This window comes from Cervus canadensis, chromosome 12, assembly GCF_019320065.1.
Source record: "Cervus canadensis isolate Bull #8, Minnesota chromosome 12, ASM1932006v1, whole genome shotgun sequence".
Lineage (NCBI taxonomy): Eukaryota > Metazoa > Chordata > Mammalia > Artiodactyla > Cervidae > Cervus > Cervus canadensis.
The window spans coordinates 8014392-8040002 of record NC_057397.1 but is presented as its reverse complement, the minus strand read 5'-3'; the positions used below and the strand labels follow the sequence as shown (position 1 = coordinate 8040002).

The following is a 25611-nucleotide window of genomic DNA, read 5'->3' as shown; positions in this document are numbered from 1 at the left end:
CCCACTGAGACGCAGTCTGTAGTCCCCCAGAGTCTGAGATGCTCCAAAGCCAGGCTCAGTGCCCGGGGCCTGGCTCCTTGGCTCCCAGCATTCGCGGAGGGCTTGACCAACGCTCCCCTGGTCCCTGACTCGGGGGGAACGGCCAGCTGTGTCATCAGACGTGCACCTCATCTCAGGAGGGGCCGTTACCCCATCCCAGCGACAACAGGCTCGCCCCAACCAAAGATGTGCATGCAGGGGCTGCATCCGCTGGACGTGAGGATGGCGAGGCTGGATGGGGACTCAGCCACACACGGCCCTTGTGGCCTCCGAGTCCGCAGAGCAGCTGCCCCTGGTCACCCAGAGTTCTGCCTCCAACGGCAGAAAACCACCTGGGCCTTGTCCACCCTCACCCTACCGCTGCCCCTCCACGGCAGTGCTGACTGTGAGCACAAGTCTCAGCTCTCAGACTGTTGAGAAGAACAGTGGCGACACAGACAGCATGGCCCAACTGGACAGAACAGGGAGCCGTAATCAATGTCCCGTGATAAACCATAACGGGAAAGAACATGAAGAAAAATGTGTGTACGTGCATTAACTGGATCACCTTGCCGTACAGCAAAAATGAACACAACGCTGTAAATCAAGTAGACGTCAATAAAGCTACAAACCCAGCAGCGACACAGCCGGGGTTGGGCCTCACCTGGGGTGTAGAGCAGCACATCGATGGCCTGTGGGGCGGTCTCCCCCGCTGAGGGGTTGATCTTGTGTTTCAGGGTTTCCGAGGTTGTCTTTGGAACTGCCATGGGCACTGAAAAGCAGACACGTGGGGGTCAGGTCCCCAGACTCCAGGACACTCTCGCACACTCTGCTTCCCTCAGGATATTAGTCCTGGGGTAGAGCCAGGATTTGCCAAGATGAATCTCTCTTTAAACTGGACATAAGTAAAGCCAAGCGTTTCTGGCCAGAGGGTGTCTGCCAAGGTCTCACACTGCTTGGCATCTAAACACAGCTGTCAAGGTAAATGATCAACACTCAACTGTTAGGGATGGCCCAGCAGAGAGAAGACTTTGAATACTTCTCCATCAGTCGAGCCCACGAGCAGCTTCTCACCCCGGCAAGTGGCATGGCTGCGTGGGTGTCTGTGCACTGCAAAACCTTTAGCAGCATCCATGGCCTCACCTGGTCAACGCCAGTAACAATGACTGCCCCCTACCCCCCACACACATGAAGAAGGAATTCATAGGGCCTGGACTCCATCTCAGGCCTGTCTGTGCTGATCGTGCTCGGCCACCTCTCCAGTGGACTCTGAACTCTCTGCTTAGTGCCTGTGGGAACGACAATGGAAGGATAAGACCCCCTCTGGACAGGGGAACCTTGAAGATCATATCCAGGTTACTCATCACCTAAGAGAAAACAGACACTAATCACCCCTGCCTCTGGACACTATCTATCAGAATGTAAGCACGGGCTTATCGGTTATTAACTAGTTGGAATGTAACTGTGGGCTTATTGATTATTAACTGTTTGAACAAACACATAACACGTGAATGATGGGGTTATTGTGACTGGATTGTATTTACCCTTCCTTTGTAAGCATCAAGGGACTGGGGTGGTGGGTTTGGACACGTACACATGGGGTATAAAAGATTTTCACAAATGCTGGTCGGGGTCCTTGGCTAAGAGGAGACTCTGCCTTGGGCCCGCCGGTGTAATAAACTGCACTCCACTATCTGCATTGTCCTTCTGAGTGAGTTTGTTTCCCGGAAAGCGTGGCTATAACACACACACATGACAAATATCTCCAGTGACTGCCAAGTGGCTCCCTCCAGGAATGAGGTGCAAACCTCAGAAAGTTTCATTTTCAGACCTTCCATCACGAATGGACCACAAGCTATCACTGAAGCCCGGGATCACGTATCGCTGCCTCATCACGCTTCACACAAGGGCAAACGGTCCTTGACTGGGAACAGGGATCTGAGACACTGAGCTTGGGGGACCGCCCCTGCAGGATGGGATCAAGGGTGAGTGTCACGTGCTGGGTCCCTCCGTGGAGACTGCGGACGCGGTGTCCAGAGTGAGAAGGCTTTCCTGCAAACTCTTGACAAAGATCAGGCTTGAGCATGGAGTGGTCTCCACAGCTCGAGTGGAGTGTGTATTTGATTTGGTTCCTAATTAAGCGCGAGAAAAAACCCTGCCGTCAACATCTGGCTCCAGGACTGTTGACAAGAGCTCCTCCAAGTCCCTCCAGCAACTGGAGCATCCTGGCTGCTCCCCAAGAGTGGGGTCCTGGGATGCGGGGGCGTGGGGGGAGGGTCCAGGGTACAGGAGAGGGGTTCCTGGGACCAGGAAGCACTAGTGATGTCATGGTTAGTGACAGACGCGGCAAAGAGCAAACCACCCCGAGGGGAACGAACACAAAACCAGGGCTTGTTTCCCCTTATTCTGGGGTGACATTTTAAATGGACTCGTCCTGGCTATTGACTCAAGAGGAATAAAAACATGTCCAAGCAAAAATTCGTACAGGAAACATTCACAGACGCACTGTTCGCAACAGGCAGGAAGCAGGAAACCCCAAACAGTAAACGGAGGGAGGGATAAACTATACTGTATTCACCCAGCGGAGTCCATTCGGCCTCAGAAGGGATGAAGCAGTGACCCCTGCCATGCGGATGAACCCGGGAGCGTGACTCCACGTGAGGATGCCAGACACACAGGACACGCACTGCTATGAGTTCACACGTAGGAAGTGCTCAGACTAGGCAAAAATGGGCATATCCCCAGAGACAGAAAGTCGGTCAGGGGTTGCTCAGCAGCTGAGGGGCGGCTGCTAAACGCATGGGGCTTCTTACCGGGGTGAGGAAAACATTTGAAACCCACTGTGCTCACAGCTGTAGAGCTCTGAATACACTCAAACCAGCAAGGTGTACACTGTGCAAGGGAACGGTGTGTGAATTATCTCTCAATAAAACGGCTACGTTTTTTAAAGTGCATACAAGCAGAACTAGTTGTCATCTGAAAAACATCCCTACAGGACTTCCCTGGTGGTACAGTGGATAGGAAAGCAGGGGTCACGGGTTCAGCCGCTGGTCAGGACTATCCCACGCGCCCCAGAGCACCTAAGCCTGGGAGCCGCAACTGCTGAGCCCGCACACTGCAGCTACTGAAGCCCGCACGCCCACAGCCAGAGACGCCACCACAGTGAGAAGCCCGCACACCGCAGCAAAGAGTAGCCCCTGCTCGCCACAACTAGAGAACGCCCACTCCGCAACAAAGACCCAGCACAGCCAAAATAATTTTTTTAAAATCCCTACAACCTGCTCATCTGTGTTTCATGAATTAACTTCACGTGGTGGGTTTAACGGAGCACATGTGACTTCCAGCACGTAGTAAGGCTGATAGAGTAAGTGGTCCTCTACAGTCTCTGCTTCTTTATGCAAAGCATAGGACAGCTGGTTTTAGCAGATCATTTAAAAGTGGACACAAAACAGTGCGTCCCTGCGCTCAGCGCGGTCTCTACGTCGGAGCCCCGAGAGTAAGTGTTTCCGGCCATTCATACGCCCGACCTCGGCTGTTGGTGGTCGGATTTTGTGTACTGTCGGGCCGAAAGGGTGACAGCACCGCTAGGATGAAGCTCGTGAGATTTTTGATGAAATTGAGTCACGAAACTGTAACCATTGAATTAAAGAATGGAACACAGGTCCATGGAACAATCACAGGTGTAGATGTCAGTATGAATACGCATCTTAAAGCAGTGAAAATGACCCTGAAGAACAGAGAGCCGGTACAACTGGAGACACTGAGTATCCGAGAAAATAACATCCGGTATTTCATTCTGCCGGACAGCTTACCTCTGGACACCCTGCTCGTGGATGTGGAACCGAAGGTGAAGTCCAAGAAAAGGGAAGCTGTTGCAGGAAGAGGCCGAGGCCGAGGAAGAGGACGTGGCCGAGGCCGAGGCAGAGGAAGAGGGGGTCCTAGACGATAATGTCTCTCAAGACTACTATTTCAAAGTAGTTTTGTTTATGGCAGGTGGGGAAGGAAGACCAATCCATGACAGAGGAAGACTATGTGGCGGTGGCAGAGGAATTGGAGGTCCTAAGCGATAATGTACCTGGAGCTTTTTTGTACAGGCTTTGTTTGTTTGTAGCAGTTTTTAATAAACATAGATGTAACAAAAAAAAAAAAGTGGACACAAAACAGAAGTAGCTAAAAATGTTGCATAAACCTATTCTTATCTTCTCCCTATTTCCTGGACTTGAAAAATCTTCTAAAAATAAAAAACTGAGCTAACCACTGACCTCTATGGCTTCCAGAATGTGAGAGCCAGATCTAAACCTACAGGCAGGAGACCAGAGAATTCCTAGGGGTGGGGAACTGACCAAATCAAGGGAAAAAAGTGAGACGGCCATCAGGGGTCTCCCCACGCCCGAGCAGTGAGGTCAGGCAGTCATGGGCAACCATGCACAGAGGTCCCTGCGGCTCTGCAGCGGGCGTGTGTCCGACCACAGAGCTCAGAGACTGCGACGGCGACTCTGTGAGCCACTCAACGGAAACCCTGTTGTCGTGTCATTGGTAATTCAGATTCAGGACCAACACCGTACGGGGTAAAGTGTACTGCTACTCAGACACTGAAATGGTGAGGTGCCTCAGCATGTCCTAAGGAGCAGAGAGCTCCAAGGGATTGCTAAGTGAGAAAAGGAAAGACGCAGAGGGAGGAGTGGTGTTCAAAAGGGAAAAGTGCAGAAGAAAGAAGTTTGAGACGTTTGGGTTGGTTCCAACTGGTAAGACAAAAGGCAACCAGATAAAAACCTTACTTTCATTCTTCATCCTATCAAAGTAGGACAACTTGGAGGCCGCATAGATGGCTCCCGGTGACTGCAGCGTGCCGACGACTGCATCCATCAAGAGAATGTGGGTCAGCGCCTGCTGTACGTACTGGGGGTCCTGTGGGAGGCACGGTCATCTCAGCACAGTGTCTCTGAAATCACGTCCCGCTAAGACTTTGTCCCGTTACACACAGCAATACTTTTAAAAATGTGTGGTTTTCAAAGCCACCTGCAGAGTTTAAATTTGGATTTCATGTCATGTACTTATGTTCTCTTAGTTGAGACAAATACTGGTTGTCTCCACCCCTTCCCCAAAATAGTTGGAATAATCCTCCCACTCACTAGCCTATGAAATTACCCAGTCCATAAAAGCTAACAACCGAAGAACTGATGCTCTTGAACTGTGGTGTTGGAGAAGACTCTTGAGAGTCCCTTGGACCGCAAGGAGATCAAACCAGTCAATCCTCAAGGAAATCAATCCTGAATATTCATTGGAAGGACTGATGCTGAAGCTAAAGTGCCGATACTTTGGTCACCTGATGTGAAGAGCCAGCTCACTGGAAAAGACCCTAATGCTGGGAAAGATTGAAGGTGGGAGAAGGGGGTAACAGAGGATGAGGTGATTGGATGGCATCATTTGACTCAATGCACATGAGTTTGAGCAAACTCCAGGAGACGGTGATGGACAGGGAAGCCTGGCTTGCTGCAGTCCATGGGGTCATAAAGAGTCAGACACAACTTAGCAACTGAACAACAACAACTTACTACCAACAAAGCTAGTGGAGGTGATGGAATTCCAGTTGAGCTATTTCAAATCCTGAAAGATGATGCTGTGAAAGTGCCGCACTCAATACGCCAGCAAATTTGGAAAACTCAGCAATGACCACAGGAATGTAAAATGTCAGTTTTCATTCCAATCCCAAAGAAAGGCAATGCCAAAGAATGCTCAAAATACTGCAAAATTACACTCATTTCACACGCTAGCAAACTAATGCTCAAAATTCTCCAAGCCAGGCTTCAACAGTACGTGAACCATGAACTTCCAGAGGTTCAAGCTGGAGTTAGAAAAGCCAGAGGAATCAGAGATCAAATTGCCAACATCTGTTGGATCATCAAAAAAGCAAGAGAGTTCCAGAAAAATATACTTTATTGACTATGCCAAAGCCTTTGACTGTGTAGATCACAACAAACTATGGGAAATTCTTAAAGGGATGGGAAGACCAAACCACCTGACCTGCCTCTTGAGAAATCTGTATGCAGGTCAAGAAGCAACAGTTAGAACTGGACATGGAACAACAGATTGGTTCCAAATCGGGAAAGGAGTACATCAAGGTTGTATATTGTCACCCTGCTTATTTAACTTATATTCAGAGTACATCATGAGAAATGCTGGGCTGAATGAAGTACAAGCTGGAATCAAGATTGCCAGGAGAAATATCAATAACCTCAGATATGCAGATGACACCACCCTTATGGCAGAAAGTGAAGAACTAAAAAGCTTCTTGATGAAAGTGAAAGAGGAGAGTGAAAAAGTTGGCTTAAAACTCAACATTCAGAAAACTAAGATCATGGCATCTGGTCCCATCACTTCATGGCAAATAGATGGGAAAACAATGGAAACGGTGACAGACTTTTATTTTGGGGGGCTCCAAAATCACTGTAGATGGTGACTGCTGCCATGAAATTGAGACATGCTTGCTCCTTGGAAGAAAAGTTATGACCAACCTAGACAGCATATTAAAAAGCAGAGACATTACTTTGCCAACAAAGGTCCATCTAGTCAAAGCTACGGTTTTTCCAGTGGTCATGTATGGATGTAAGAGTTGGACTATAAAGAAAGCCGAACACCAAAGACTTCATGCTTCTGAACTATGGTGTTGGAGAAGATTCTTGAGAGTCCCTTGGACAACAAGGAGATCCAGCCAGTCCATCCTAAAGGAAATCAGTCCTGAATATTCATTGGAAGGACTGATGCTGAAGCTGAAGCTCCAATCCTTTGGCCACCTGATATGAAGAACTGACTCATTTGAAAAGACCCTGATGCTGGGAAAGACTGAAGGCAGGAGGAGAAGGGGACGACAGAGGATGAGATGGTTGGATGGCATCACTGACTCGATGGACATGAGTTTGAGTAAACTCCGGGAGCTGGTGATGGACAGAGAAGCCTGGCGTGCTGCAATCCCTGGGGTCGCAAAGAGTCAGACACGACTGAGCAACTGAAGTAAACTGAACTGATCCCAGGTGTCACTAAGCTCCTATAAACATCCAGGTGGTGAACACTTCAGGGCCTGTAGGCCGCACAGTGTCTGTCACAATGACCAGCTCCACCGTGTTTGGCAAAGGCAGTTGCAGTCCCTGTGAAGGGTGGGCCAGATGTGAGCCTGCACGACTGTCCTTAGGCGCCTGCCAGCCCACCAGCTTTGACGCGCTTTGTTGTTGTTGTTTAGTCTCTGAGTTGTGTCCGACTCTCTGCGACCCCGTGGACTGCAGCCCACCAGGCTCCTCTGTCCATGGAATTTTCCAGGCAAGAATACTGCAGTGGCTTACCATTTTCTTCTCCAAGGGATCTTCCCGGCCCAGGGATCAAACCCACATCTCCTGCATTGGCAGGCAGAGTTTTAAAAATGGAGCCACCTGGGTTGTGCTAAATAATCAAGTGGACGTAAAATCAGAGAGTCCAAAAGTCACAGAACATTGGAATCTTAGGACCTAGTCCTCCCTTATTTTAAACAGAAGCCTCCTTCCATTTCCTTGACGTTAGGCTCCTCCAGGGATGGAAGGTCCATCACAGAGGCAGCTCTTCCACCACTGGACGTACGTTCCTACTGAAGTTTGCCACTGGGTGGCTGCCGCCCCCACCTGCATCTCCCCGATGACCAGTGAGCTGCAGCTCTCGAGAACCTTACAAACTTCTCCCCGTGTGAGTTCCCAGTTTGGACCCTTTGCTCACTCTGTTGTGGGTTTCCTGTCTCATCTCGCCTTTCGGACAAGACAAACATCGCCCTGGTGTGTCCCTATGTCTTACCTCCGTCCAGGGTACCCTTCATGACTAGGAAGTCTTAACCTGCTGTAGCCAATGCCATCAGTCTGGCCCAAAGTAAGTGAAGCTACAAAATTCCCTAGGATTTTAAATGTAGCCCTGTGGAAGGAACCTAATACACCCCCGACCAGAACCCTAATCCCGTGAAGAGAAAGAGTTGAGAGTTGAGCTCACATCTGCCAGAGTGCAGCCCCGACGCTCCCCTCCCCGGGCGTCACCCGGAGCAGAGGAGGCAGAATGCAGAGGCCAAGCCCAGGTCCACACATACCGCCCTGGGGGCTGGCCTCTGTGTTTGCCCCCAAGGCCTCCCCCATCACCCCAGGGCCTGGCGCCGAGTCACACGGACCACAGCATCATCAGTGCCTTCTGACGAGATGCTGCGCCCAGGCCCAGGCCCGAGTCGCCCGGGCTTTACGCTGAGCATCGCTAAGAGACCGCAGCCCCGGGTGAGAACAGACCTTGTGGTCGTCGGCCAGCTTCCTCCCGGCCCACATCTCCTTCACCATCAGGTGCCAGAGGTCGCACTCCGTCTTGAGGTTAGCCTCAAAGACTTCTTTCTTGGACGCCGTTTTGATTTTTAAAGTGGGAATTCTCAGGAGCAGAAAAGTGGCCATGGTGCTTCTGACATCCTGCAGAGGCAGAAAGAGACTCGGGTAAGTGAAATGACGGTCTGGGCGGGGCACTGGGGTTAACAGGAGCTGGGTGTAGGGGCGGGCCCACGGCTGGCAGCCACAGGCCTGTCCTCACCTCTATGTTCCTGAAGGTGGAGATCTCCACATAGCCCGGCCGCCCCTCCGTGAGGAGGAACAGGCGCTTCTGGGTCATGGCGATCTTGCCCACCCCGCGATTCGTCTTGACAGAGCGCGACAGCTTGTACACACACTCGTTTTTGTCCAGCTGCTCCATCACCGACAAAGGCAGGCTGACCTCCTGCGCCTCTGCTTCTGCCTCCTTCCAGCAGTTGTAGAAATCTTTGAACGTTTCTGGGTCAATCTGTTTCTGGTGTCCTTAGTTTTATAAAGAAAAAAAGAGGTTCTTAAAGCCACGGACACCAGGACGCTGCGCATTACCCACAGGAGGCAGCAGGTGGCGCCAGCACCTAAGTCTACCTGGACGGGACCCACCTGGGAAAGAGTGCCCTTCTGACCCAGTTTCCCCAGGTGTGCAGGGGGGCACGTGATCTGGGCTGAGTCCATCTGTCCTCTCCAGTCCCTCCCTACGCTGGCAGTCACAGTGCCTCTCAGGGCACCAGGTGGGGACCCTGGGACAAGGATGAAGTCCTGTGCCACCTCTGGAACTGGTGGGCAGCCATCCTGGGGCCAGTCCAAGGGTGCAGCTAACACTAACAGATCCTCGGACACTCCCACAGCACTGCATCAAGCCTTACTCTTTGGTTACGTGAACAAATACATCACTATTTGTACGCATGATGATCTTAATCGATTCAGTAACCTTCCCAAATGTCCAGTATTCAGGGGCTCTAGAGCTGGAGAGAGACCCAAATCCGAAGTCCAGCTTCACTGCTCTTCAGCAGTGTGACCAAAGGCAAGATACGAAGCGAACCTGCTTCCCTATCTGTAACACGGAGCGGGGACCGCCCCCAACTCCCACTCAGCTGCTGCAAGAAATGGCTCATCCTAATCCTGATGCTTCCCCATGTCTGGCTCCTGTGACTCCATTTGCGTCATGGATCCGTCTGCCCTCCATCCTCAGTGGGCCCCTCACACCCCCAAGCAAGCCTGCTTCACTTCACACCCAGGGTGAGTCTCCCCGTGTTCATGAGGCCGACTCCTCCAAGGTCAGGCCCCTCCTCCGGTCACACTCCAGCCTCCCAGCACAGTGACATGTGGTAACATGCCTCTGTACACGCTGGTCTGCAGTGCTCAGACCAGAAAACTCCTACCCATCCTTCAAAACCCAGATAGAGGGCCCACGGGCAGCCTTCCCGGACAAGGCGGTCATCCTGGACACCCCCTGAGCTGGCACGTTCTTCCCTGGTGGCATCTAATAACACTTCCTGTGCTTCACCCTCCACACAGGCCCAGCCACCGTGGGATGCTCGGTCACAGGGAGACTGAGGCCTGGAAGGAAAAGCCCTGCCGGCTGGTGGGCAGGTGCCAGGCAGACGGCCCCGCCGACCCTGTGCTGCTCTGTGTGTTTGTGGGTCTGTACTACCCACTAGGCGCCTGCTCCAAATGCAGGAACCTTCCCGTCCCAGCTGTGGGTCCCCCTGTGGGAGGGAGGGGTCATCACACCGTGAGCAGGTCCCCCAGGACCGATGTCACCAAGCTTCCCCAGACCCTCCGCCTCTCTCGGCCAGCTGCTGGGTCCGTCAGTAGGAAAAGCCCCCACCCATGAGGCTTTCTGGAAGGCAAAGTTGGCTCAGACGGTGAAGAATCCACCTGCAGTGTAGGAGACCCAGGTTTGATCCCTGGGTCGGGAAGATCCCCTGCAGGAGGGTATGGCAACCCACTCCAGTGTTCTGGCCTGGAGAATCCCATGGACAGAGGAGCCTGGCGGGCTACAGTCCACAGGGTCACAAAGAGTCAGACATGACTGAGTGACTCACAGACACACGAGGTTCTCCCTGGCTGGGCCAACCTGCCATCCAGGGCGCCCCCAGCCGCGGGGATCCTCCTACCTACAGTCAGCGCCTCGAACAGCCGGTGTATGACGCCAGCGTCCTTCACGATGCCTGACTCCTGCACCCTCTTCACGAAGTCGTCCAGCTGCATGTGCTTCTTGGGCAGCTCGAAGTTCTTGACACGGTCGTCAGCCTTGGGGGTGTCCACGGGCCTGTCCATGACCTCGCTGATGAGCCGGCGCAGCTCGGGCGTGCGCTCAGCCTGCGTGCGCTCGGGCGCCGACAGGGACTCCACGGTCGTCTGGACGAGGTCAGCAGGGAAGATGCGCATGTCGGTCTTGTACAGGCTCTGGAAGTCCAGCAGGGCGCCCAGCAGGTGGCCCTGCATCAGCTGCACCAGCCCCCGGAGGTAGAAGTACCTGGCCAGCAGCACCGAGTTCTCGGGGGCCAGCGAGCCCATTGCCTTGCTCAGCTGGGCCACGCAGTCCGTGTAGAACGCCTGCACGCACTGGGCCACCAGCGGGAAGTGGATTTCCGGGATCTTGAAGGTGTGTGTCGACTTAGGGGGCACGTCCAGAACTGGGGGTGAAGGGGAAGTGGGCGGTAAGCGCAGACCTTAGAGGCAGACACACGTTTCCACCCCAGCACCCTGCTGTTTCTGGGCCCTGGGTACAGCATGGAACCAGAACTGTATACATCTTCCAGGAAGCCCCACGTACCCCACGCTGAGGGGGGCCCCCAGCGGCCTCCCATGGCACCCCAAGAGTACGGCATTATTTTATTTGCTAAAACTGCTGATGGCTAAATTGAAACACGTGATGCTGAGACTGGAGGATTAAGCGGATAACCTAGGCTGAGACGTACCTGCCAGGCAGGCAAGCCCCGTCAAACAGCCGTTTCTTTTACCTCAGCAGCAGCTCTGGGCCCGGGTATTGTTGCCACACTCATCTCACAGGTGTGGGGGCCGTGGCTTCCACTGGTCCCCGGCACACAGCTGCCGCAGGTCACGCATAACCAGCTGTGTGTCACACCAGTGCCTTCCACAACCTCACCCCCACGGCTCCCAGGCAGCGCCAGTGGACAAGGCCAGGCCGCAGGAAGTAGCGCACCCCAAGGAGGTGGGGCCTCAGTAACAAAGCCTGGAGGATGGCGGAGGAGCCCGGGGCAGGGGCAGGGGGAGTGGAACACCTTCCTGCAGCGAGCGGGCCCAGTGCAGAGTGCAAGGCCCCGCGGTGCTCTAATGAGAGGGCGTGCAGGCCTAGAGAGGCGGAGCAACTGCCCGGGGTCACAGAGCCGGCAGGCAGCTGCGCCGGGACTCAGGCCCACCAGGGGCCTCCAGAGGGTTGCTGTTTGAACACACAGCCCCTCCCGGCCTCGAGGGCATGCTCTTCCCTCAGCCTCTGGCTCTCGGGCCAACTCACAGGAGACCCGGCTGGTACCTGGTGCTCCACCCACAGCACCGTCTCCCCACCGCATCTCCATCCACAGAGGATGGGTGGAGACCCCCTCCTGGAGCTGCGAGGAGAAGCCCCAAGCACCCACAAGCGGCATCACACGTGACCTGCTTCGCTGTGGCTCACGTGGGAAAAACACATGGGCTCACACACGTCCAAATGGGCTTTACAGCAACTCACCAGCAAGGGGACCCCAAGCAGACGCTCTGCACGCAGGTGGAGACGCAGCCACTGCCTCCCATGTCACGCCGCTCCCCCCGCATCCACCTCCCGAGACCACAGCGCTGCTCCCCACCCCCACGGCACAGCCGTGCCCATCACCACCCCTGACCGTGTCACGACACTGAACACCTCAACTATCCCCCCACTAGTGTTACGCATTTCTATCGTCTGCCTTCATCCCCGTCCATGGGGGCGGGGGCACTGGCTTCCTGTGTACCCCAACACCTAGGAAAGGCCCAAGAATCGCTGGAGGCTTAAGAGTTGCTGCACCTCATTAGTGATACACGTAAACATGTGTCTCCTAGGTACATGTGCATATACACGCACATAACCACACATGTATGACAGACATGAAAATCGTGAATAGTTGTGGTCTTCAGCAGTTGGGAACCAAGTGATGGAAAATACAGATAAGAGATCATTTTCTATAATGAACATAGTTTGCAAAATAAATATTCTAAAAATATTTCAAACAATCAAACTACTAGAACTACCACCACCACCACCCCTGAAAAAAAAGAAGCCCATTCCCTTCTCCTGGAATGAGGTCTGACTTCTTTCAGCAACTGGCAGTGTTAGAATCATGTGACTAGGAAAAGCCATGGAAGGGGCGTGGCTGGCCCACCTGCGCAGCTGCTCCCGCACTCCATGGTCTGTATCTTCCGAAGCGACGAGTTCCGGGGTGGCAGCTCGGGCACCGTGATGTCCTGCAGGTTGGGCATGCTGACCACCATGCGCCGGTGGGCTGCATGTGGGGCTGAGGACTTCCGGCTGGCCATCTTCTCAATCGTGGGTCTCCTCGGACTCAGGAGCATCCCGTTTATCCTGGGTGGAAAATCCCAACATCTTACATGTACGGTAACGATTCAACAGGTTCAACTGGGCATTTTCGCAAGTGTGGTGCCCAGTGTCCAGTATCCCCGTGCCGAGGGAGAAATGGCCGGAGCTTGCCTGGCTCTCCCTCGTGTGGTGAAGGCTGAGTGCAGGCCACACCCCCCAGGAGAGGTCACGACACACAGGATAAACGAGGGCATTGTTGACAGTGATGCATGTTTGAGGAGTTCAGGAAAAGCAACACAGAGGAGGCAGGAAACAGCGAAGATGTAGGGAGAGCAAGAGAAGGAAGACGGGGAGAGAACAGCACGAACGCAGACCCAGAGCTGCACTGTGGGCACTTCAGTGTCCCCCCAGCCCCAGGAAACAGCTGCACGGGAGGAGCCGGGCCTGCTAGCCAGCTCATGCACATCTAAATGTGAGACTCCTCCGATCTGATTTATCATTCATCTGTCCAGAAATAACTGCTGCTTGAGCGTCCAGGCCCCCGGAGAGCAGCGCATCCTTCAGAACCTAACATGCACACCTGTCCTCCTCGGACTGCGTGTGGAGGTCCATCTGGGCAAAGGCGTCCATCCTTCTGCTGAGCCGGGCCTTGAGGAAGGCGTGAAACATGTATGTATCCAGGACCTGGAACAGATGCCGAGGGCGGTCACTGCGCCTGCTCCCGTCCTGAGCCGCCAGGGCCCCTGCCGCCGCTGCACGAGGGCCCTTCCCCGGCCCACCACGGACTCTCACCAGCTCCTCCAGACCCAAGTTCCCAACACAGGCAGCGTTCTTAGCTCGTCAGAATCTAAACTAAGATCCTCCTCAATCCCTCACCAGCCAACCTCAAAGAATCAGACACTCTCTACATTTGAAAAATCACAAAAAATTCAAAAGCCCAAATCACCCTGCCCCCCAGGACAACAGCAGCTGAGTCATCAATTCTGGGATCTCCTGGGGACGGCGACCTCCCCCATACGCCCACCTCACAGCCAGCCCACCCATCCACAGAGTCCGGCAGAACAACCTCCAAGTCAGCTCCCGGGGAGAGGGGATGTGGCCCAGCCCAGGGAAGGAGGCGGTGGTGGGAAGGGCATGGAATTGTGCAGGCTGATAGGAAGCGTCCAGATCCAGGCTGAAGAAGGGGCTACCAGGCACGGGCCTTGGGCACAACTCAGCACACTCTACACTTAAGACGGATACACTGAGTTACACGTGCATCACTCTAAAAAGCCAAGTAAGAAAATAAGAGCTGGGCAAAGGATCAGCAGGACCCACGCTCAAACAAGCTTCTAGGAAAGCTAAAACATAGAATAAAGTATTAACAGATGCTGGAAACCCTGGATGTGAAAAGCATTTTGAGCAGAGAAAAGTGCAAAGGATGGAATATATACACGCACAGAAACCCCATACGCCTCTCACCTGCTTATAAAACTGCTGGTCCCCTAGAGCTCTTGTTTTGAGAAACTCTTCACTATTGAACACTCTGTGTTCATAATTCAAGTGATTCTTCACTTCCCTGATGAAGAAAGACAGTCTAAGTGTTGAAATGTTTTTAAACACATGAAAAACATATTGCTGTTAGCAAAAAACTGATGGCAAGAAATACACAGTTTGAAAAGCCCTGTCTCCACAAGGATTATTCTGAGCCCCGAGGGTCTGGGTGTAACCTGTGGTCAGGCTGTCCTGTCACTTCAGTATAGCTTTCCTCCAACTGGAATGAAGCTCTGGGAGGCAGGCAGCAGGGAAGGGGGTCTGTCTCGAGCTCCTTAGCTCCTTATTCAAAAGAAGAAGATGCAATTGTCCGTAACTGTTCCTACTAATAAGCCTGAGTTCAGGGTGGTGACAGGAAGGGCAGACAGACTGGGTATTAGACCAGCTTGGCTGCCAGCTGGACCCCTACCGGCTGCCTCCAAATCTGCATTCCACGGGGACTTGGCCACACGACGCCCCAGATCTCATGTGATAGCTACCAACAGAATCAATAACCGTGCAGGACATATTCAGGACGTAGCATGTTCAATGTTTTCCCTCTCCCGTGAGAAGAGACATGACTTCATCTAGGGGAAATCAACTTTTAGAATCATACTGTCTGCTTTTTAATGAACTAAACTCATCAAGCTTGCATGCTTATTGTGTCCAACTCTCTGTGACCCCATGAACTATAGCCCACCAGGCTCCTCTGTCCATGGGGATTCTCCGGGCAAGAAAACTGGAGTGGGTTGCTGTTTCCTACTCCAAGGGATCTTCCCGACCCAGGGATCAAACCCTTATGTGTCTCTCATGTCTCCTGCATTGCAGGCAGGTTCTTTACCACTAGCGCCACCTGAGAAATCTTTCGTAAAAGATTCCATATTAAAAGAACAAAAGGAAAACAACATTTCTACGACCACACAAATTATAGTGCCTTAAGCAGAGAGCTAATGCAACTCATCTATAATGTAACATCCCATTTTTCCCTAATAGATTATTTGCTTTATGTAAGGAAAGACAGCTAAAAAATACAACCATTAAAATGTTGAATCACACAGTGTCATCAAGTCGGCCAGCTCTGGTCTAAACCCTTCCCAGGCTGGGTCCGTCCAGATCAGAAGAGGACCTGGAGTTGCTACCTTCCCTGCCACACACGACCCGAGGGTGGGAGGAGAAGCAGGGGAGTGAGGCAGGGGAAAGAGGCCTCAAGACAAAGCGGAGAAGAGAGAGTTGGAAGGAAAAAAAGGCTTGAAGGCTTTCCTACCGATAACTTCGCCACAGAGTTAACATGAATGTCGGCATGGATCTATCGGACACTCCTTAAAGGACTGCACATTTAGGCCAGAACAACCACTGCACCCCGCACTACATCCCGATGCAGCAAACACACTGCACTGTCCGCTTGACCGACTGGGCCCAAGAGCTGGCTCCCAACAACACACAACAGACCCCGACGCTGAAGGTGACGGCGACGGGAGAAAGAAGAAAAGCTCCTCACGGGGGCCAGTCCTGAGTGCTAACCAGCCTGGGCTAGCCTTCGGATGGGCTGCAATCCCGAAACAATCCATCCGTCCCTCGACCCCAGGCTGACTGCCCATAGTGGTCCTTTGCAGGAGAGAGGAGGGGGTGGGAAGGCCCCAGGCAGGGCTGACACACTCCCAGGGATCCTCCTGGGTGCAGGGGCCTCTCCCACGTCAGTCCTGGATTTCAGTCCCCGAGCTCTGGGGCCGTGGCTGGCGTGGAACTGGGAGCAGGCTGGGGACCGGCTGACGAGCCGGGAGGGACCTGAAATACCTGAAGATGCTGACGAGCAGCTGCAGGGTCATCTGCTGGATCTGGCAGTTGAGCTGCTGCTGCCAGGCCCGCCTGGAGGCCCGGCCCTCGTTCACGTCCGTGCTGGTGCAGAGGTGAGCCAGGTCCAGCTCGTGGTGCAGCTGAAGGCTCTGGACCCTGGAAAGGAACAGAGGGACAGTGACCACGGCTCAGGCCACAGCACATGACCACTGCTCACAGGCAGGAGACAGAATCCTCCAGGGATAGCTAAACTGACCTTCTTAGGATGCTCAGAACACCTATCAATACCGGGGCAGCGGGTGGAGAGGGGGTGTCATTAAAAACACATTCCAGTTGGGAGTCTATTCACGTCCCAACACAAACAGCTCACTAGTGCGGAACCCACAAAGGCCTTGTCTTTGGACCACAGGTGTTTTTGTGCAAGCTGAGTCATCCCGTCCCTCTTTTCAACACCCCCTCTTCCACAACGGCCAAAGGGTTTCCAGCGGGTCTGGGTGGGACGGCCCTGCCCCGGCAGGTGTGGGTGCTTGAGGTATGGCCACTCGTCGGGGGGTTCTTGGGGACGGGGGCTCCCAGAGGTCTTCATCACACAGGACCCCCGCCTCCCCAGCATCACCCACGGCTGCACTTTTAGACGCAACTTTGCACACCAAGGAGAGAGTCGGAGGCTTTAAATATGCAAATAAACCCACATGACACATGCCTAGAGATCCAGCGGGGCAGGGGGACATGGCAAACACTCTCTGTTCAAGGTGAGGAAGACAGCATGGCAGAGGGTGGCCTTCCCACCAAATATGGTGGGTGGGTGCTCACGCACCCCGGTCCCCAAGAGGAGACCCACGGCCATGGCTTGGATCACGGACCCAGGGCCCTTCACAGACATGCCACCAGCCGTGCACAGGTTAGTTCATGTTTATAAACAGCCCCTCGTGGTGAGCCTGACATGCCACATCCCACCTCTGGGGGTCTGACCAAGCGAGAACCCTGGGAATGTTCTAGAATTCTCACAGTAACACGTGGGCAGAGGCGAGATATCATCTTATTGGATATGCTCCATCCAAGCAAACACTTGAGAAGCTTCGCCAAATGCTGGCCAACATCAGTCCTCAAAAATCGGGGAATGCGGACTCTGCTTATCAGAAAGTGCCCAGACAGTGAGGAATGTGGGTTCCGCCTTCTGAGTTCACACAGGGCGACGCTCCAGCAGGGCCCCTGGCTGGGCCCCGTGAGCACGGCCCACCAGCCACGCAGGCCTCCACGCCCGCCGCCCAGGCTCCGGGCGCTGTAAGATTGTTTACGATGGAAGGACCATTGTTAAGGTGGCACACCCATCGACTCTAGAAACCATCCAGGGAGAGGGAATAGTCAACACCAAGATGTGACAGGCTGAACTGTTTGTTGTCCAAATTCCCATGTCGGAGTCCTGACCCCCAGTACCTCACAGTGTGACTGTGTTTGGAGTTGGGGCCTTCAAAGAGGCAATTAAGTTAAAATGAGGTCATGAGGCTGCACCTACTCCAATATGATGGTGTCCTTATAAGAGATAGAACACAACACCCACAGGGGCACGACCACGTGAGGACACAGGGAGGAACCAGCCCTACTGACATCTTGACCTTGAACTTCCAGCCTCCAGGACTGGGAGGCAGTAGATATCGGTTGCTTAGGAGGTGTTTGTTATAGCAGCCTGCCCTGACTGCTAAGAGGCACAGGTGAGAACAGCCATGCCAGGGAGCCAACAGAGGACCACCCGCTCCTTCCCCTGCTCTCAGGCCTCGGCCTGTGTCTGACCTCCCAACAGCAGACAAGATAAAGGGGGACAGTCGGCACGGATGGGAGACGGCCAACAGCGGCTGCTACACTCACCCCCGCCCCTCGCCCTGCAAGGGGCCCCATGAGTTCCACACCGGGCCTGCCTGCGTGTGGGCTGGAAGTCTTCCTGGGCTGGAAGACTAAAAGCAGGATCTCTCCCACCACCACCTTGTTAGGTTCCAAAGAGGGGACCGTCTCTTTGCAGGACCCCCTAGGGGGCCCGGCTCTGCCACTGCCCACCCCGGATGCACCTTCATCCTGGCCTAAGTATGACCATACCTCCTCTCTCTTGCCCCCAAAGACGCTTGTGGGGCTGCCCCTCACTGCCACACCTCTCCCACCACGACAGAGGCTGTGGGACCTGCGAGCCTCACCGGTTATCACCTGCCCTCTTTGGGAAAAGCGTGTCAGGCCTGAGCTCGGCCAGTAAAGTTTAGTCATAGAGATGGCCATGACACAGTTATGGAAAAACAACAGCGCTGAGAGAGAGCTCTGTGGGGGGGAGGGGCAGGGGCGAAAGGGGAAGACAGCTGCCCGCCCAGGGAAGGGTGGGGGGCCGCGGTCGTCAGGGTGTCCCAGCTGACAGTGCCACGGGGCGAGGGCCACGTCTGCTTGCTCAGTACACACATACCCTGCCCGATGCACTGGACACATATCTGATGAGTGAATGGGTGAAGGAATGAATGAAGGAGAAAGGACTTCAGAAATCACTGGGAGGGGTTGGGAGGTGTCCGGGGGTGTGACTGTCCCCTGGTCCGGGGCCACTTAGTATTTAGACAGGATCAGAATGAAGACAACTAACTTTTATATTCAAGCATTCACAAATAATTTCCAATCTATTAAATATATTTTTCAAAAAAAGTAGAGGTGTTAGTCGCTCAGTCGTGTCTGACTCTTTGCAACCCCTTGGACTGTAGCCCGCCAGGTTCCTCTGTCCATGAGATTCTCCAGGCAAGAATACTGGAGTAGGAAATCGTTCTCTTCTCCAGGGGATCTTTCCAACCCAAGGACAGAACCTAAGTCTTGAGCATTGCAGGCAAATTCTTTTTTTTTTTGGCAGGCAGATTCTTTACTGTCTGAGACACCACGGAAGCCCCATTAAATACATAAACCATCTGTTAATATAAGATTGGAAAAGATACTCAGATGCGGCAAGTACAAACCTGAGCAAGACTTTCCCAAACACACGTGATCTCTCCCCTTACCTCTGAATAAACGTCTGTGCAGCCAGGAGAGGGATGTCAGGAACATCAACCTCCTCATCATTAGAGTAGGTGATGTTCCCATTGTCGATGTTTATCAAAATTAAACCATCAGCTTCCTATAAAATAAGTTTGTAAAGATCAAAGTAGGAATCTGAATTTGTATACATCTTTGAAAACACAAAGCTACATTTTGCATTCACTAAGATCAAGTCATCATTAATTAAATTATTGTATATTTAATATGCACACAAAGCCTTATATTGTCTGCTCCAAAATGCAATGCATACCATGAATTAGGTTAATAAGCTAAAGTGATTGAACACCTTGAGTCAAGATTCCAACACACGCGGTCAGGCCTCCCCCCACCCCGGTACAAACGCTCCGTGGACCACTTCAGGGAGCCTGGAGAGGACATTCCAGAGCTCCAGCCAGAGCACCCTGACATTCGACACTCAGGGTGCCCGATAGGCTGCCTGGCTAGCTCCCCACCCCCAAGGACCAGAACACAGGTGTGCCCTGGGCTCAGGGAGCCAACACACTCAAGCGTTCTTGAGACGTGTGTATGGCTTACTTGTGAAGTCTTATCTGTGACGGAACACACAAACACTGAGTTCTGCACTTCAACTGTCCCAGCAACACAACGCCAAACTCGCCCTGGCTTTCCTGGCGGGCCGGGCTCTCAGTGAGTGTTCCGTGACACATGGAGTATCACAAACACGTGCCCCAGCGCAAAGAGCTACACCGGAGGGGACAGGCACCCTCAGCGCGTGAGTGCCCAGCTCTCACAAGGACCCCGTCCACGTGCCCAGCACCATCAAGAAAACATCCACACCCCAAAGGCGTTCAGCCAAGACCTGCTGCCTCGCCCGGACGCCTCCCAGAGCAGGTAGCTGCTAGGAGGACTTCCTTCATGGCTATGGACCGGAGTCAAGCGCCTGGGCCTTTTGTCCCTCCTGAAGGGACAGAACGAAGGCGGTTTTTCCCCTGACAACTAAAAAAAGAAACCCAGCTTTAACTCCGGAGCATGCCTATTTTTTCCTCATTTCCAAGAGTGACGTTTTTCCCTTCCTTCCAGGAGGTCTGAATGGCCTTTTCCCAAAGCGTGTTTGTCCCCTGGTGAGTGAGTCAGCGAGTCTGCCAAGAACACAGACATGCCGGCTCCGCCACAAGGAGGGGCACCGGCCCAGCCGGGCTGTGCTGCAAACGCCCGGGAAAACCCGGGCGACTCCCGAGGACAGAGCGGGCTGCGAGGCAACCTCCCACTCCTCTCGGGTTCTACGCACACTGAGAGACTTCTGAAATAACAAACACAACACTGTAAAATCAACTACATGCTAATTAAAATTAAAATGAAAAAGTTACATGAGAACCCACCCTGGGCCAACTACCAATAAGCACAAGAAAAAGACCTCCATGATGCCAGTCATCCAAACCGGCCAGCAAGAGGGCTGAAAGCAGAAAGACCGGTGACACGTACTGGGAGGAGGCAGGAACCCAGAGCCCTCCCGGTGCTGGAGGGCGGTGAGCCGGGTAGCTGCGGAGGGCAGCAGCCTGGACATCTCGCCAATGGTTAATCACAATACTAGCACTGGACCAGGCAATTTCTCCCCCAGGCGTGTACCAAGCTATGTACCGAGGTAAATAAATGAACGCATGTCCACACAGAGACCTGTACGTGAGTGTTCACAGCTTCCGTTCACAACAGTCAAAACACAGAAACAACCACAAACGTCTTCAACTCATGAATGGATAAACAACTGTGGTCTCTTCATTCAGGGCAACCCTACTGGGCAATACAAATAAAGTGCTGCTACACGGATGAACCTCAAAAACACATCACTAGGTGAAAGAAGCCAGTTATAAAAGACCACGCACTGAATGATTCCATCTATGTAAAATTCCCGTATGCAGAACCAGCAGACCCACAGGGCAGGCAGGGTGGCCAGGGCCTGGGGGGTGTGGCGGAGGTGGAGTGACTGCTAACACAGGCGGGGTTTCTCTGCGGGCTGACCAAGACGTCTAAAATTAGGCAGCACAGCTCCACCAAGTTACTGAAAGCCATTGAGCTGTACGTGTTAGTCCAGGAAACTCTGTGGTGTGTAAATGGTATCTGAAAAAAAAGCTGTTTTAAGAAAACCCAATCTGCTCTTGCTGCTGGCGATGTCCACGGCCTGAACTCCCCTTCGAAATGCACCCTGTCAGCACAGCAGCAAAAAGAGCTGCCCATATGAAGCACCTACTGTGTGCTCCGACACTGCCTGATGCTGCAGCCCCCAGCGTCCTGTCAGGACTCAGGTCTGCCCCCGAGCAAGTAAATGGCCACTGGATTCGGCAAGGCCCACACACCCCTCGGACACCAAGCATGCAGCTGCATTCATCTAGGAAGTAGGTTCACGGTACTAATGAACAGCAGAGGCTTAATCAATAAAAGTGAAAATGGAAACTACGGAACGGTATCATGGTGGCTCCCATCCACCAAGCCCAGGCCTCTGCCAGGAGGGGCGGGGGACATCCCTGAGCCAGAACCCTGGCCAGGAGGCCACGGCCGTGCCCACTTCACAGATGAGGAGACTGAGGCTTAGCAAAGGCCAGTAAGCCACTCAGGGTCGCAGAACTAGTACGCAGCAGAGGCGACACTCAAAATCAGCTCCCTCAACTCCGACGCCTGCCCTCGCCTCCCTGAAAACCTGAGAAGCGGTGTCAGGTGTGACGCTCGGAGTGGGCCCTGGGCACACCCCGAGGACAAGGAGGGTATGCTGGTGCCCTGTGGGGAGCCGCCCCAGTCCTCTGCGCCCGCCCTCGCCGGCCAGCAGCTCCCCAGGCATCCTCCCAAAGTGCCCGGGTGACTCAGCGCCCTGAACCCAGCAGTGGGTGCTCACCTTGCTGACCTCCTCAAAGTGGTCAAGGTGGCAGCCCATGAGGAAGGAGGTGGGCGCCATGAGGAAGTCCAGCATCTGCCCGGACAGGATGGGCACGAAGGTGTGCTGCCACTGCAGGGGGTGCAGGTAGGCCATGAAGCACTCGGCCACGAGCGTCAGCAGAGCCCAGCTGGACGAGAAGAACACGACGCGCTGCTCCGTCAGGAGGCAGGCGAGGATCTGGGGGAACAGGCGGGGACAGCACAAGCCTGAAGCATCGTGAGGGTGCCGCCCAGCGAGGACGGACGCAGCGCACCTCTCCTCCAGCTCCCCCGGTCCGTCTGCCAGAACCCAAACCACCCTGACCCCAGCAGTGTGCTCTGCGGTGAAAGCTGGTTTTAAGCAAAAAAGGAAGAACCTCTCTTTGATGTTCCGTTAAGTCAGTCAGCGTGAGACGCTCACAGGTGTGGAAGGACGTGTACCTGTAGCACCTTCTCAGGTCTGAAGCACAGCAGGGGCAGGTGAAGGTCCAGGTCGATGAGGGGGCTCTCGGGGTCCGCTCTCGAGGGAAACACGATCTGTAGCGGTTTCATGTTAAATATCTGCAACAACCAATTTCGATCATTGGCTCAGGGAGCTGCTTCCAGCAGAGGCTGAAAGGCACTGAAATTCACCATGTGGGCTCAGAAAGCATCTGAGTTAGCATACACTTTCAAAGACTCATGTTGTCACCTTCAATGTCACAGAAATAAAACCATCCAGAGATAAACAGAACTCCCAGGGACGTTTCATGACAAATTGAGGACCTAATGTCTTTTGGGAATACCAGATGGGAATACCAGAGCACCTGACCTGCCTCCTGAGAAACCTGTATGCAGGTTAAGAAGCAACAGTTAGAACTGGACATGGAACAACAGCCTGGTTCCAAATAGGAAAGGAGTACGTCAAGGCTGTGTATTGTCACTCTGCTTATTTAACTCATATGCAGAGTACATCTTGAGAAATGCTGGACTGGATGAAGCACAAGCTGGAATCAAGATTTCCGGGAGAAATATCAATAACCTCAGATATGCAGATGACACCACCCTTATGGCAGAGAGTGAAGAACTAAAGGGTTGGGACCAGCCCAACAACGAACCGACCTGAGGGAGCAGTGCTGCAGAAGAATAAGGAAAAATAAGACTCAGAAATAAGGTGGAGATCAGGGGGCTGATGCCACGCGCAGGCAAAAGCCCAGATCCTAATACCTGCATGCTTTTTATTGCTAACATCTACTTCTTCCTTGTAGGTGCTCTAGAGATATCTGTTTTTTACAGTTTCATATCGGGGATAAAGATATACAATGCACAGTCCTCAATGTCAAACCTTCAGGCCTTTCATGATTCTGTTTAGCCCTTCAGCTAGTGACGACCTTTCTCAGCAACTCCCTCAAGGCTCTGGTCAAGAAAAGAGTCACTAATGGTTTTCCATCAGTCACATCAGTACTTCAACATCTTGTTTTCAAGATGTTTTTTCTTTTTTTTTTTTTTTAAAACCACTCAGATGGTGTCCTCTCCCTCTTACTCTCCCAAAGGAAGAGAAGAACGATCATCAGTGGCCAATGGCAGCTGCAGAAGCAACACCAAAGACCGGCTTCACGCTCAGGAGAGAACACTGCACCTCCTCCTCATAGTTTCGGGTGCTCTACACAATCAGAGAAACTTCTCTAGCAACAAACTATAGAAATGATCCCTGAAAGTATAGCCTTAAGACGTTTTTTCTACGATGTACTTTTTATTGCTCCCAGCCCTTCGCTTGGGGGCTATGAGAAAGTTGTTCTTTTTCTTCAAAGAAGCCCTGTTAATTACAGTACAGGCCTATGCATAGCATATTCCCTACACTAAAGAGCCTCTTGATGAAAGTGAAAGAGGAGAGTGAAAAAGTTGACTTAAAACTCAACATTCAGAAAACTAAGATCATGGAATCCGGTCCCATCACTTCATGGCAAATAGATGGGGAAACAGTGGAAACAGTGTCAGACTTCATTTTTTGGAGCTCCAAAATCACTGCAGATGGTGACTACAGCCATGAAATTGAGAGACGCTTGCTCCTTGGAAGAAAATCAATGACCAACCTAGACAGCGTATTCAAAAGAAGAGACATTACTTTGCCAACAAAGGTCTGTCTAGTCAAAGCTGTGGTTTTTCCAATAGTCATTTATGGGTGTGAGAGTTGGACTATAAAGAAAGCTGAGCGCCGAAGAATTGATGCTTTTGAACTGTGGTGTTGGAGAAGACTCTTGAGAGTCCCTTGGACTACAGGGAGATCCAACCAGTCCATTTTAAAGGAGATCAGTCTTGAATATTCATTGGAAGGACTGATGCTGAAGCTGAAAGTCCAATACTTTGGCCACCTGATGTGAAGAACTAACTCATTTGAAAAGACCCTGTTGCTGGGAAAGATTGAAGGTGGGAGGAGAAGGGGACGACAGAGGATGAGATGGTTGGATGGCATCACCAACTCAATAGACATGAGTTTGAGGACGCTCTGGAGTTGGTGATGGACAGGGAGGTCTGGCGTGCTGCAGTCCATGGGGTCCAAAGAGTCAGACACGACTGAGCGACTGAACTGAATGGCTTTTTCAGCCAGACTCCCTTAAACTCTTTAATTAAACAGCAAATTGTTCATTGACAAAACAAAGCTAAACTGCCTCCCAAATATCCAGTTTGATTAGCACAAATTCTTGATCAAGCATGTTCAAACCAATCTTAACCAGTATACATTATTCGTGGTTACTACTTACTATGTATTTGCCTATATTTTCAATTTAACAGTCAAAGTTCCTTACGAGCGTGCTAAGTCGCTTCAGTCATGTCCAACTCTTTGTGACTCCATGAACTGTAGCCCACCAGGCTCTTCTGTCCATGGGATTTCCCAGGTAAGAATACTGGAGTGAGTTGCCAAGCTCTCCTCCAGGGGGTCTTCCCAACCCAGGGATTCAACCTGAGTGTCCCGTGGCTCCTGCACCGCAGGTGGGTTCTTTACCCCTGACACCCCAAAGCTCCTTAAAGATACGGAATTCAAAAAAATTTTAAGGACACTTTATTTTTCTAAATGATATTATTTTAAAAAGACACTTCAAAATCAAATCCCACATTCACAAGATGCTTATTACGTGTTAAAGGCTGAAGCAGAAGGCAGACGTGAAGGAGGAAGACGGGGTCCCTCTGAAGAGGTGGACAGCTGGGAACAGCAGGGTTAAGCCTGCCCCTGGCCTCAGGCACACAGGTGCACTCAGCAAGGCAGATGGGGTGTCTGACACTGGTTTGCAGTGGGTTCTGGGAAACACTGCTTAATCAGCTCCTGCATCAGATGAAACTGACCTCTTAGGTTTCTTCAGAACAGTCAACAGCCACAATTCTACAACACGCATTACGACAGACATGACCACCATACCAACTGGGGCCCCACAGCCAATGAGACTTGTTAGTGGAGGAGCTCAGGGACAGGTCTGATCCAAATGTAGCCCATGACAAACCACGAGCCCCGGCAGGCAGGCCCTG

General features: G+C 52.7%; 2 protein-coding genes and 1 non-coding gene across 5 annotated transcripts in view; 1 reads left to right on the top strand and 2 right to left on the bottom strand.

The window, feature by feature from the left end:
- The window catches only part of DENND3 (DENN domain containing 3), a 52898-nt gene that overhangs the window by 12601 nt on the left and 14686 nt on the right, over nucleotides 1-25611 (bottom strand). For all 3 annotated transcript variants that reach the window (XM_043483611.1, XM_043483612.1, XM_043483613.1), the window contains 12 exons: nucleotides 22552-22671; nucleotides 22091-22309; nucleotides 19212-19327; nucleotides 16195-16350; nucleotides 14350-14446; nucleotides 13469-13572; nucleotides 12734-12933; nucleotides 10490-11011; nucleotides 8596-8855; nucleotides 8307-8477; nucleotides 4797-4926; nucleotides 683-790 (listed from right to left, as the gene is read on the bottom strand). In XM_043483611.1, coding sequence (XP_043339546.1) covers nucleotides 683-790; nucleotides 4797-4926; nucleotides 8307-8477; nucleotides 8596-8855; nucleotides 10490-11011; nucleotides 12734-12933; nucleotides 13469-13572; nucleotides 14350-14446; nucleotides 16195-16350; nucleotides 19212-19327; nucleotides 22091-22309; nucleotides 22552-22671 — 2203 coding nt within the window. The remainder of the gene's footprint in view (nucleotides 1-682; nucleotides 791-4796; nucleotides 4927-8306; nucleotides 8478-8595; nucleotides 8856-10489; nucleotides 11012-12733; nucleotides 12934-13468; nucleotides 13573-14349; nucleotides 14447-16194; nucleotides 16351-19211; nucleotides 19328-22090; nucleotides 22310-22551; nucleotides 22672-25611) is intronic.
- Nucleotides 3494-25273, top strand: LOC122451084 (small nuclear ribonucleoprotein Sm D1-like). Its single transcript, XM_043483614.1, has 2 exons — nucleotides 3494-3995; nucleotides 25258-25273. The coding sequence occupies exon 1, from the start codon at nucleotides 3608-3610 to the stop codon at nucleotides 3965-3967; it is 360 nt and encodes a 119-aa protein (XP_043339549.1). The 5' UTR covers nucleotides 3494-3607; the 3' UTR covers nucleotides 3968-3995; nucleotides 25258-25273.
- Nucleotides 23603-23816, bottom strand: LOC122451562. The gene has a single exon (XR_006272456.1). It is a non-coding gene; the product is annotated as a small nucleolar RNA U3 (small nucleolar RNA).